The following is a 14205-nucleotide window of genomic DNA, read 5'->3' as shown; positions in this document are numbered from 1 at the left end:
TAAGAACACAAAAACAAAAGGAGAAAATGCAATAAACGCATATGTAATCGCCAACATTGCAAGCAACATGAACAATTTTTGTACACGAAATAAATTTTTAGAAAGTTTTTTAAAAATATATACGCATAATTAAAAATCCATTTTATAACATTTTATGTAGGTTTTTTATACAAAATTATACATATGTATATGTACTAAACATTTATGCTATTTATGAGCCAATTTATTCTCACAAGCCACGAAATCTTTGACAAAGACTGATATGGAGCAGTTAATAAAATACAACAAATATACACATACATGCATACATATTTATATAATTATTGAAAAGCTTTGTAACGCTCTTTTTCGAACAGACAGACGTCTAGTGTCTTTCTTTCTATTAACACTCAAAACTTAACGAATTTAGTTGAACTATAAGCACTTACTACAAGTATATATTAATTCATATATACATATATATTTAAATAAATACATACATATATGTATGTACGCAGTGCCATTGGCATTAATGACATGGTCCTTATGCATATCTTTTCGTTATACGTTTTTTAATTTGCCAAAAATAAAATGAAAATGAAACGAAAATGAGGGCGAAGCGTTTAACAAATTTGCACGCTGCATTGTTAGTTTTTAATATTGTGTTATTTAATTTGTTAAGCAAACAGCATGGTATACGAGAACGAGAAACAGATGCCGCATTTTATATATATATTTATATATACACATACACATACATTTACATATATAAAAACTTTAACTATTTTAAATAAATTATTATTAACCAAATAAACTAGCCAAAAGAAAAAGAAATTTTGTTTTATTTAGTTTAAAATTATGACAGAGTGAATGAACTAAAAATAAATTCACATTTAAATTGTGCACTGTTCATATGGAGCTCGATATTTCACGTCGGAGCCAGAGTTGTGTCGAATCGTTCCGATTAAGTTCGATGAATACTGTCATCTCTGATTCTCCCATCTCTAGCTTGCGCCAGTCCAGTCGCGTCGCGAGAGACGCACAGCTGTTCGCGAAAACTTATCTCGCATTGGAATTTAAATTTAAAAATGATTTAAAATCGTGTGCATATTAAAATATTACGTTAAACAGTGTCTCATCGTGCGCGCCTACAAAAAGAATGTTCAAACGTACGTTCAAAGTGGTTTATCGGCCAATTAGAAACAATTTTCTGCTACTGCCGGATCAGTACTACGGCGTTGTCTCAACCTATGTAAGTGTCCAAAAGTCAACTTTATGGGCAATGGCGCCAAGATTAGATAAGCTTAGTATATGCATATTTGATTTGACTGGGTGGTATTACTTCATAGGATACTGGCTGCCTCAGCCTACAGTACAATGGCCGTGTACACTACGCCTCGTGGGCACCCCAGGGGGGCGGTGGTGGCATCAAAGACACCGAAATTGGGATCAATGCCAGGGCGGCCAAGGAGCTCGGTAAGTTACTTAACTTGGCGGATGTGCAGCTCAGTTGTGTTGCCAAAATGCCATAATATAGCTTCTATATGCTAATATGCATTTTTCTCTCTCTCTCTTTTAATTTTGCAATAGGTCTGCATGAAAATGACTTGGTCAAGTGCGCCCTCATCGCTGACGTCCTAAATCTTCGCAGTGTTCACGTCACGCCCGTTTCGGCCAAAGATTGGGAGATCATTGTGAGTGTTTATTTTTGTGTGTGTGTATGTATGCGTATGTATTTTCGAGTGCGCTGCTGCGATCAGATAAAAATAATTTTATATCGGATTAGCTTTTGGCGCGGGCGTGATTTAAATGTTTATTTATGTATGTTCGGTTGTTAGTTGTGCCGGCATTGCCATTGACCCCAGTGGGGCTTTTCTCTTTCAGTGATGACTGATTTGAAATTAACAGACAACAACTTTAGTCGTAACAGTTATTTGAAAAGCTATCGATATACAAATAACGATGTATGGAAATGTCAGTTAAGGTGCTGATGTTATTCCAAACTGTTAATCTAGCTTAAAATCGAAATAATACATCAACTTACAAATATCAAGTTTTTTCAAACCATTTTTATTTTTGAAAAAAAAACAAAATTTTAATATTGATACAGACTTGAAACAGAGGTCAAAACAAGATAATGTTGACATTCCGCTAAAAAGAAAGAGAGAAAACATCTAATGTTTATAGCAAAAAAATCATTGATCTTTTATTATTTACATTTTTATATTTATTTATAAAGAGTTGAGTTCGTTTATATTAAATAGTTTATTTAATGTAAAGTATTTCAGACAGTCGCTATAAATAAACGATTCAAGCTATTTCAATTACTTCGATATACAGTCATGTGCAAAATAATAAGAACACCTTTCCACAATATTGTTAGGGTAGATGTGTTTCGAATACCTTATTTCTTCCATAAGTCAATAAGGTTACCAGAAATATAAAATAAGTTGATAAAGCATAAATAAAAAATTTAATAAATTTAAAAAAATAATAATAAAGAATTATTATACAATTGTTTTTAGACAAGCTGTACAGTTCTTATAAATATTATTTCGCACATGGCTGTACTTTAAATAAGTAGTGTCTTCAAAGGGATTTCAAAGAACACTAAATCACTCTTATTTATAAGATTTTCCTCTTATCTGCAGGAGCTGAGCACCGAGAAAATCTCTGGCAGTGTCCTGGAGCAGACGCGCATTGTAAACTCGTCGCAAATTTTACTTGTTTGGATTAACAAGTCGATGCAAGTGGCGCTGACAGTGGGTAAATATATTGCTAACTTCAAGGTGCAACACAGCTAACTACCTGTCATTTTATTGCATTCGAAGATCGTCTTAAACCGGTTATTAGTTATGGACGCATTGATCATAATACTGAGCTGGTTGTGGCGCCTAATCTCTACAAGGGACTCACTAATGGCAATACTAATGGCAACGATGAGGAGAGCAGCAAACTATCCCGAAGCAAGACCAGTGCACAGGTGCGGGATGAGTTGGTAACTCCAACACCTCTTGCCCATTCTGCCACGATGAGCAATGTTAAGAATAATTTGCAGCGGAATAAACGACAGGATCATATGCAGCGTCTGAAGAAGGATTTGCGGCGAGAGAGCTCGCGTGTGTTTGAGTTCCGGGTCATACGTGGACTGTGGCATGAACAGGCACAGGAATCGGATGTGTACATAAGGCAAACACATTTGCCCGAATTCATGGATCTGGAGCAGTTCTATAGCATGAAAACCGCTGGTGATAAGGAATACTATGTGCGTGTTCGATTGGTCAGCGATGAGGATGGCGATTTGCCCGCCACCATTCATCCCTCCATCGAACTGAATGCGAATCTGATGAAGCTGTTGAACATCAAGGAACTGGAACGCGTTGTCCTGCGCCCAAAAGTAACCGTGGTTAACTTTGTGGAGAAGATTGAGCTGTTTGCGCACAAGAAGACCCATTACAAGATCATTGAGAATGCATTTAAGCGATTTGTGATTGAGAAAACCCAAAAGACGCCCATGTTGTTTAACCAGGAGGAGGTGGTGCGCCTGGAGGATGACCTCCTGGTCACAGTAGGCATTCTTCCCGAACACTTTCGCTATTGCGTTGTAGATGCACAATTTCTAAAGGAATCCAAAATCTATGCTGCCGACCTGGTGCGTCCTGTCAATGAAATCATCAAGGAGCAGCCGCCAGTTACAACTCCGTTGAGTGTGAAGGATCTAATACGATTACCAGAGTACGATAAGATTGTGGATCATGTGGTTAGCGAGCTACGCATGAATCTGTGTCTCAATGCCCAGAACTCAGTGCTGCGACAGGGAAATGTCCTGTTGACTGGAGCCGCCGGCACTGGGAAAACGGTGCTTGTGGAGCGTATACTGGAGCAGCTATCGCGACAGCCGGATTATTGTTATTTCGATATCTTTTACTGCTCGCGGAGTAAGGGACGCAAAACGGAATCCATTCAGAAGGATTTGCGCAACATTTTCACCAGCTGCCTGCAACATGCACCCGCAATTGTTGTCCTGGAGAATCTGGATGTGCTGGCCCATGCAGCCGGTGAGCAGACTAGCCAGGATGGCGAGTATTTTAATCGCATGGCGGACACGGTTCATCAGCTTATCATGCAGTATACCAGCAGCAATGCCATTGCCGTGATTGCCACCGTCAGTGAGCTGCAGACGTTGAATAAACGTCTGAGAGCACCACGTGGTCGACATCTGTTCCAAACTATAGCCCGATTGCCCAGTCTGGAGCGTGCCGATCGTGAGATTATACTGCGTGAGCTGTGCAGTCATATTGCGTCCAAAGATCTCGATGTGGTCAAGTTCTCTAATCTAACCGAAGGCTATCGCAAATGCGATCTTGTGCAGTTTGTGGAACGCGCCATCTTCTATGCTTATCGGATCAGTAAGTTTATTTATCAGTTGTCCGGCTGCTTTCACATGTTCCTAACCTGCTTCTAGGCAAAACCCAACCGCTGCTTACGAATGAGCAGCTCATTGACTCTCTGGAGCACACGAATTCCTATTGCCTGCAGGGCATTCAAAGCAATCAAAAGACTGGCTCCGAACCGAATGCCAATGAAATGCGCGTCGAGGAGCTGCCTGGACTGGAATCTGTGGTAACTGTACTCGAGGAGGTTCTAATGTGGCCTTCAATGGTGAGTTTGAATGACATTGAAAAGCACGGGTTGAGAAATTTATTTGATCTTTGATAGTTTTTATTTAAAATTTTTCTTACGGGTTTTGAATTAACTGATTTCCAATTTACAGTATCCCACAATTTTCAACTCCTCGCCGCTGCGTAATCAGGCGGGTGTACTACTTTATGGTCCACCTGGAACGGGCAAAACTTTCCTCGTCTCGCAACTGGCCAGCTGCTGGAGTCTGCGCATCATTTCGGTCAAGGGTCCTGAGCTGTTGGCCAAGTACATTGGCCAGAGCGAGGAAAATGTGCGCAATCTGTTTAATCGAGCGAGGAGCGCCAAGCCGTGTGTACTCTTCTTCGATGAGTTTGACAGTCTGGCGCCGAAACGTGGTCACGACTCGACGGGTGTGACCGATCGCGTGGTCAATCAGCTGCTCACGGAGCTGGACGGAGTTGAGGGACTGCAGGGGGTTACAGTAATAGCGGCAACATCGCGACCTGAGCTACTTGATCCGGCCCTACTGCGTTCTGGACGCATTGATCGCCTTGTGGAGTGTCCACTGCCGGATGCAGTTGCTCGGGTGAGTATATTTGAGGCACTCAGCGCTACGTTAAATCTGGATGAGTGTGTGGACTTTGATTGGTTTGCGGGAAGAACACAAAATTACACTGGCGCTGATATCCAAAGTATTCTGACATCGGCGAACATGGCTGCGGTTAAGGAGGCGCTGTCACAATTCGGACACGAGGTGAGTGTGAAAGATTCGAGTGAAATTTACGCCGGAAATGCAAAAAGTTCTTGTTGAAGCCCTTCCGTTCCCAGGTTCCAAGTGCCAAGTGCAGTGAAATTATTACTATTTTTGGGGTTTTTTCTTGTAACTACGATTACGTGACTGGCATCTGGATCAGGATTAGGTTGCCTATAAATGCGGGTGCTGTTGGGCCTTAAAGAAAAAGAAAAAATAGAAGAAGAAGAAGAAGAAGCAACCTGCAGACTGAGGGGTTTTTAGATATATAAGTCACGTAACGGATATTTCCTTATTGATATGCGATTATCGCGCATGCGCACGTACTGCAATAGCAACAACAACTACAACTACAACTACGACAACTGAAAAGACAATGGACACAATTTATTTTTGTTGTGCATAAATTAAAGCCGGCGCACAAACATAGCCCAAGGGCCGCGATAATAAAGAATGCAAGCCAAAAAAACATTGGAACCTCAACAGCCACTATAACATGCTTAGAATAAAAGGAAAAACAAAGGGAAAATATAAAAAGTACACACACTTGCTAAACAGGTAGAAGACAAGGCAAGGAAAGGAAAGGAGGATCTTAAGGATTGCTGTGTGTGATTTATGCGCAACTTGTATAAATATTATGGAACAAATACATTTGAAGTTGCAAAGTACTCATGATTCTAAAGATATATGTTTATGTGTGTGTGTGTGTGTGTGTGTGTGCGTTTTCACGATGTCATCGACAACTTCGTCGGTAACCCGATGATCATCGTCGTCAAAAAATTTCAGTTTTAAATCGATCGTTACTTTCAGTTGTGCGCGCACATTCAAGCAAATCGGTTGGTTGATAAAACAACACCACAAACTACACACACACACTGTGTGGTTAGTGCAACGGAAGTTGGCAACACTTGTCGAAAGGGGGAGAAGTGTTGCCAACGAAGCGGAAATGCGCCCGAGATCATAAAGGGCGCCCAGCACAGGGACAAACCAAATAAAAGCACTGTCAAAAAGACGTTTTTGATTCTTTTTTTGTGAATTTGTTGTTGTTATTGTTCTTTTTTGTGGCAAAAGACAAAGAACGTGATTTTTTGGCGTGGAAATAAAGAATTATGTTCCCAAATGTGAACAGAACGCTTAAGAAAATAAATAAAGTCATGTCAAGTACATAAAAAATTCAAATTAAAGATAAAATCAAACTCAATGAGTTCATAAAAATGTCTGCCGAGTGCTAAAAAATATTAAAGAAATATGTATAAAAAATTGGGATTTTTATAATACTATGCAAAAGGTTGCAAACGCGTTTATAGTGAAATAAACTAATAAGCAATTATACATTTACATAAATGTCGTATATATTTTATTGAAGCGTGCACCGACTGTAAATGGCAAGCCAATGTCTATAATATATCATTCCAATACCAATTTAGATTCCTTAACTCTTCTGAGAAATGTGCTCAATAAATTAAAAAAAGATTTATCAAACTTTCCTAATAAAGTTCTCACCTAGCCCAAAAATGTCTCAACTATTTTCTATTCGCGAGCAGGCGATAAATTTTGCAAGCGTTCGAAACAAAAAAAAAGAAAACAAAGTTCATTCATTTCTAATAATTAATAACACTGCGACTGAAGCCAGACTTAAGCGTTTTGGGACATGTGTGAGTGTTTCTTTTGGGCCAGCATTTCAATGACTGGCAATACAAGAAAAGCAGCAAAAAAACCAACAACAATATTGCAAATAATAATAATACATACTTCAAGACACACGCTTTTTGTCTGCCGACAGAAAAAACGAAGGAATTGAATAAATTAAAAATCGAGACGTGTGTGCATATATCAAACAAAATCAGCACCGGCAAAAAGCTGCTTAAAAACAACAACAACAACAACATCAGCGACAACAACTACAAAATCTACCAAATACTACTACAAAAACAATAAGCGCAACAATATTTACAAAAACAACAAGCAATAACAGTTGACGGCTTTCCATAAAAAAATATAAATTTCATTAGTGCACAGTGGTGTGAGGTGTCGAAATTCTTAAATACAATTGACTTGTGCTCAAACGTTATTTCAAGATTATTAAGCTCCAAACTCAGTTGGATTCATGTCTTTATATATAAAAATACTAAAGGACTATTTATTTTAATTCAAATTAAAATTTAGAAACTTTATTTTTATCAAGAATTTGAATTAACTTCGAAATATGTTTATACCCTGTGCGGGTATCTTAAGTTTGCTTAAATTCTATTAATACTGCTTTGTTATCAAAGCCTTAATGCACTTGCGGTATTAATATTCCTAAAAAATACAAGTTAATTAGTTTATATTAGCCTGGCTTATGGTATTAATCAATCTTTAAAAGTGTTGTTGTTGGCAATCAAGTAAAACGATTAGTAATTGTATCGGTTGCATTATAAGGTGATGTTATCATGTCCTTATCAGTAGACAATAAATATCTTGCTTTGCTTTCCCGCACGAAATTTTATGGAATGACAAATAATTTAACTAATGAAATCTCTTTAATTATTCTCTTATCAAAATTGAGTTGCAGTTTTATGAGGTATCTTCTGATGATTCACTTTAGGATTTTGCGACTTACGAATTAAAATTTTTGCAACTCATCAGAATGTGCCATTTATTTTTGTTATTGTCTATTTGAGGAATTTTAACTGTAGTTTTAAGTGATATCTGTGTAGATATTGCTCGACAACATTTATCTGTTGTAAGTCTACATTTTTGTAACTATTCAAAAAAGACAATAATACTGGTATACTTTTGATATTAAAAGCCAAATAAGAAACATAAACTAATTTAATTGTTTATTTTCTTAAAATAATTCAATTGATATTTAAAGTAATACTTATCTAAAAGTCATTGAGTACTGCGTTTTATTAAATTAATATTGGATTTTTTTCAACAATTTCCATGTTGTTCGATATTTTAGAAATGAGCTGTAGTGTTGCGTGGTATACTGCAGTCGTTCATTGCCAATTTTGACCCTTTTTTAAAAGCTAAACTAATATTTGTTGTTTTTTTAAAGGCATTCAATGATTGCCGTTCAGAGTGCAGTTAGGATTCAGATTCTAAATTCCTTTTTGCAGACTTTGTACCACTGTGCCAGATGGAAGTTTGTCGCTGTTGATCTTAACAATTCACCCGACGATTATTATTAATATTGCATCAAAAATTTCTAACTGTATGAAATTGTTGCCGTTGTTGTTGTAGGTGTTGTGGTAGTTGTAGTTGTTGTAGTTTTATCAATGGAAATGACGACATTTAACGCATTTGGCATGTGGCCCGATGTTTAGCATATATATATATATATATATATAGACAACAAATATAGACACTGGACTTGGGCTATACGAATACATTGAGTTGACAACAACGACAACAAAAGCAACAACAACACAGTGTAGCTCATTACAAAGGCAGTGCACATAATGGTTACCTCCTCTTCTTCTTCTTCGTCTTCTTTGGATGTGCCCCTCTTCTTTTGTTGTTGTAATTTTTGCCTGATTATTTTCATTGGATTTATTTTTGTTTCGAATATTGAAAAGAAGCAGTAGAAGACACAACAGCAATTGCTTAACTGATAGTCCATAAATTATAAAATAATAATAGTGATAATAGTAAAAGATAAAATGTGAAAAACATATATATAAATAAAATAAAAAAGGCAACACAATTTGGCAACAGCAAAGTAAACAACAATCACATTTATCTATCAACAATACGAGAGTTCTACACTTGACTTGAAAATGCAAAATCTGCTGATCATCTCGATCATCATCATCATCAATGGCAGCATCAGCGGAGGCAGCAACATTTCGAGCTGCCACTTGGAGGCACACAGTTGCCTCATCGATGTGTTGGCGGCGCCACAAGTGGGGCAAGCACATCATGTGCCCGCCGATGTGGATATAACATTGTTGTGTGAGGCAAAGACGGCCATCTGGTACTATGAGGATCAGGTCATGCATAGCGGCAGCACTTGGTTGCTGGAGCGGGCACAGGCTCAACAATCGGGCCAATATGCCTGCCATTATGACCAGGTCAAGTGGGCCAATCTCACACTGCAAATTGGCAACAGCAAAGAGATCGGTAGTGACTTGGCCAGTTTTGAGACAGACGAATTGTACTTGCAGCCATTGAATATAAGTTTATTGCCACGATTGTCGCAACCCTTGGAGCCATTAGTGCAACGCAGTTCGGGTGGCATGTTCCAGCTGAGCTGCAGTCCAGCATCGACTCCCCCTTGGCTCAACATTAGTTGGTATCACAATAATAGTCAATTGCTGGACGGCAGTCGCATTCGACTCAAGAAGTTGATGTTGACCGTGTGGCAGCTGCAACCGGAAGACGCTGGCGATTATCGCTGTCGTCTGTGCAACAGCCATGGTTGCACTAACAGCAACAGCAGTCGCCTGAAGGTCATCACACGTCAACATACGGCACCGGTTCTCGTCCCAGGCTATCCACACAATGTGAGTGTTGCGCTGGAGGAGCATGCGAGATTCAATTGCACGCTGGAGGATTCGCAGCTGCAGCCGCAGATTACATGGTTTCGACAACTGCAACCAGGTGATATCAATGTGTTGTTGCAACGACTGCAGAAGCAATCCACCCTACAGGATGATAACGAGGTGCAAACGATGATCACCAGTAAGGATGAGCCTCAGGTGCTGAGTCTGGGCAGCGTGGAGCACGAAGATGCTGGTTGGTACATCTGTGTGGCTGAGAATCAGGTGGGACGCACTGTGGCAGCCGCATACCTGCATGTGCTTGCCGCACTATCTGCAACCACAGTGGCAACAACAACGACAACAACTACGACGATTACAACAACTACTGTCAGTCCGGCAGCGAACAACGATGATGACAACGACGATGACAATGGGAATAAGACCGTTGAGCATGCACCCGAATTTAAAAAGGCATTGCTGCGCTTGCAACATTACGTGTCCGGCAGGACAGTCACACTCGCATGTCCTGCCACCGCTCATCCCCCGGCGAACATCACCTGGACATTCAACAAGGATAACACGAGCTATCGACCGCTGGAGCGTCCGATTGGTGTCTATAAATACCGTAAATGGTCTGTGATCATTGAGGATGCTATCCCAACGGATTCAGCTTTGTACATGTGCAAAGTGTGCAACACTCGCGGTTGCATCCACTTTGAATTCAGTGTTGTCATCAATGATCGCATCCGGGCAGCGCCAATTATTCGGATATCAGATAACAGAACGGCGCTGGTCAACACAAAGGTGAAGCTCAATTGCGAGACTGTGACGCACCTTGGAACGCTGATCAGCTGGATACGTGTGGTCCCATCGAATCGATCGACCAACCAAGTCCAAGATGTGGTTCGTATCCCATTGAGCACGGCGCAGGAAAACGGATCGCTGGTGCTCAACAATGTGACGCACAACGATGAGGGCTGGTACACCTGCACGGCAGCCAGTTCCCTGGGCACAAGTAATGCCAGTCTCTATCTCCATGTGGTCGATCATTTGCCCTTTTTGCATATCGGAGAATTGCTGCGTTCCCATCCGATAGGATCCACAGTCACCGTGGTAATAATACTGATGCTCTTTCTGCTTGTAAGCTCCTTCATTGTGTACATCTTGCGACGATTGCGACGGGAGAAGCTGCTAAAGCATCGCATTGAGACAGTGCATCAATGGACCAAGAAGGTGATCATCTATAAGCCCGACAGTCTTGAGGGTAGCTCCTGTGCTGGAGGAGATCTGCAGATACCCGTGATAAAGATTGAGAAACAGCGTACAACATTCTCCAATACGACAACGGGCGGCTCATCAGATCCCGCCCAGGCGTTCAATGAATACGAGTTCCCCTTGGACTCGAATTGGGAGATACCCAGGCAACAGCTATCGTTGGGTTCCATTCTGGGCGAGGGCGCCTTTGGGCGTGTTGTCATGGCCGAAGCCGATGGATTACCCCGGAGTCCGCCACCCGCTGGCAGCACCATGGCCACCATTGTGGCCGTCAAGATGGTGAAGGAGGAGCACACGGATGCCGATATGGCCAGTCTGGTGCGGGAAATGGAGGTCATGAAAATGATTGGCAAGCACATCAATATCATCAATCTGTTGGGCTGCTGCAGCCAGAACGGTCCCCTGTGGGTCATCGTCGAGTATGCACCTCATGGCAATCTCAAGGACTTTCTCAAGCAAAACCGACCAGGAACTCTACAAAGACGCAGCGACAGCGATGGTTATTTGGATGATAGATCCATGGTGCGACATCAGCAACTGGGCGAGAAGGATCTCATCATGTTTGCCTTCCAAATAGCTCGCGGCATGGAATATCTCGCCTCGCGACGGGTAAGCCTCTTTTCAATACTACAATCTTTAATTTAGCCTTCCCCTCAGTAGGGGTAAGATCGAAGGAATATCGTTAAACTAAAAGAAACCGAATAAAATGAAAGTATATGAAGAATATAATGACAAAGGGAAGGTATGCGTAAACATAAAAGATAATAAAAGGCAAAAATGATGACGAATATTTAAGGAAGAATTGTTTAAAAATGATATACAAACATGCGAAATGAGAAATATAGAAAAATAACAGGATGCGATGGAAAGGATTAGAAAATAAGGACAAGAAAGCAACGAAAGCAAAATGAATAAGAGAAGAAAGTAAGGTTTCTAAAAGCAAGATGACGTAAGACATGAAATTTGAACAAAACGAAATGATTAGGATGGGTAAAAAAGTAATTTATAGAAATGAATCTCACAAAATACATCAAAATATAAGAGAAAAATAAAAAATATGAAAATATATAATGTAAAAATTAGATAAAATGTAAAGAAAATATAATGATAGCCAGGACGGGAAAGAATAAGAAAAATTTAGATAGTATACCACAATTTTTAGGTTGAAAATTTTAATTAAATGTCAGATTAAAAATTTTAAATATCTAAAAAATAAATATATAAGAAAAAAATAAAAAATATGAAAATATATAGTGTAAAAATAAAGAAAATGTAAAGAAAATATAATGATAGCCAGGACGGGAAAGAAAGAAAAATTTAGATAGTATACCACAATTTTTAGGTTGATAATTTTAATTAAATGTCACATTTAAAATGTTAAATATCTGGATTTTACAGTGCATTCATCGTGATTTGGCAGCGCGAAATGTGCTTGTTAGCGATGGTTATGTGATGAAAATTGCGGACTTTGGATTGGCGAGAGATATACAGGATACGGAGTATTATCGCAAGAATACGAATGGAAGATTGCCGATTAAATGGATGGCACCTGAATCGCTGCAGGAGAAGTTCTATGATTCGCAGAGCGATGTCTGGAGCTATGGTGTCCTATTGTGGGAGATAATGACATATGGCGAACAGCCTTATCCCAATATAATGTCGGCGGAGGAGCTGTACAGCTATTTGATTACCGGTCAGCGTATGGAGAAACCGGCGAGCTGTACGATCAACATATATTTGGTGATGCGACAATGCTGGAACTTTGAATCATCCGCGAGGCCGACATTCGCCGAGCTGGTGGAGAGCTTTGATGGCATATTGCAACAGTATAGCAGTAATCCAAATGATGCTTATTTGGATCTATCGATGCCAATGCTGGAGACGCCACCGTCCTCAAGCGATGAGGAGGATGGCTCTGAAACTGAAACATTCCGAGAGACTTTACCACTTAGATATCAATATACTTATAAATTTAACTAGTTAGAATTTAAACGTATGGCTTTAACAAGAAACTTTCATCGAGCATCGAATCAAAAAATACTCATCAATAAAATTACGTCCGAACAACATAAGTATTTAAACAATTTAATTAAATGTCTTTTCCATTCCCAACAGAAACTGCCAAAGAAAATTTTAGTGAAGCAAAAACATCTTATCGAATCCTTTCAATCAACCCGTCCATCGCTGAGCATCGCCGATGTGTCCAAATATAAGAAAACGTGAGCCCAAATAGATTGCAATATATCTATCAAGTTTATATCTGTAATTTATCTATTTTTCTTTTCAAAAGGTACGCACGCTTCACGAACAAGGAGAAGGGATCCAGGGAATTTGTGGCCAAAAGAGCCACATTGGCATAACTCTAAAAACTAAACTAAGCTAAAGTTATAGTATATAACTGATTAACGGTTCAATGGGATATTACGAGTAAATGCACTCATTTTTATTAAGTGTTACTCATGTTTTTGGGTTTCTTTTTTATATTTGTTGACAAACGCGAAATAAAATGCGATTTTATTTAAGATTTTTTGTTTTATATCTGTTACCAAAAGAATAATGTGATCTTTTTGCTGACATTTTTTGTTTCGCTTTTTATACTATATATAGGTTTCGATTATAATATAATATTCAACAAGGTAGATGTGAGCTTAAAATAGATGCAAACCAAAATAAGATTGAGATATTATAGATTCTATTTTGCCTACTTACGATATTTATTTCTAAAGTGAAGATCTTTCATTCCGACACATAATAGATAAGAAAATATGCACCAACTTCTAATTATTTCTATTTTATTCTGCAATACATTTTTGTATGTATGAAGGAAGTTTTGTATGAAAGAAATTTGGCAAAAATATAGTATTGAGCTTTGGAACACATAAACTCTGCATTCTTATCTATATACCATAAGAACATCATCACGATCGAATGATAAACACAGAAGGTATTTAAGATACCAACAGGGAAAGCTATACTGGCGCCATCTAGCGCACGAAGTTAATGTATATATGCGTAGCCATATGCGGTGTGTACGAATACCAGCAATATGTTGGAAAGTAAAGTCCATAAGAATGCACTGATTATTTT

At 39.1% G+C, this 14205-nt stretch overlaps 2 protein-coding genes across 7 annotated transcripts; both read left to right on the top strand.

Moving 5' to 3' along the window:
• The first annotated feature begins 992 nt into the window (after positions 1-992).
• Positions 993-13640, top strand: LOC117786545 (peroxisome biogenesis factor 1). Its single transcript, XM_034624863.1, has 9 exons — positions 993-1231; positions 1329-1455; positions 1570-1673; positions 2631-2745; positions 2811-4388; positions 4445-4641; positions 4754-5377; positions 13234-13337; positions 13409-13640. The coding sequence occupies exons 1-9, from the start codon at positions 1139-1141 to the stop codon at positions 13476-13478; spliced, it is 3012 nt and encodes a 1003-aa protein (XP_034480754.1). The 5' UTR covers positions 993-1138; the 3' UTR covers positions 13479-13640.
• On the top strand, positions 6146-13207 carry LOC117786544 (fibroblast growth factor receptor homolog 2). 6 transcript variants are annotated; one of them, XM_034624861.1, is made up of 3 exons: positions 6146-6256; positions 8944-11727; positions 12517-13207. In XM_034624861.1, exons 2-3 carry the CDS (start codon positions 9139-9141, stop codon positions 13096-13098), a joined length of 3171 nt encoding a protein of 1056 aa, XP_034480752.1. In that variant the 5' UTR covers positions 6146-6256; positions 8944-9138; the 3' UTR covers positions 13099-13207. The 6 variants fall into 6 exon arrangements, with proteins under 6 accessions (XP_034480752.1, XP_034480749.1, XP_034480747.1 ...); XM_034624858.1 differs by having other exon boundaries at positions 8941-11727; XM_034624856.1 differs by having other exon boundaries at positions 8938-11727.
• Positions 13641-14205: the final 565 nt, after the last annotated feature.

Source organism: Drosophila innubila (assembly GCF_004354385.1).
Source record: "Drosophila innubila isolate TH190305 chromosome 3L unlocalized genomic scaffold, UK_Dinn_1.0 0_D_3L, whole genome shotgun sequence".
Lineage (NCBI taxonomy): Eukaryota > Metazoa > Arthropoda > Insecta > Diptera > Drosophilidae > Drosophila > Drosophila innubila.
The sequence above is the reverse complement of the archived record's forward strand: the minus strand, read 5'-3'. Positions and strand labels throughout refer to the sequence as shown.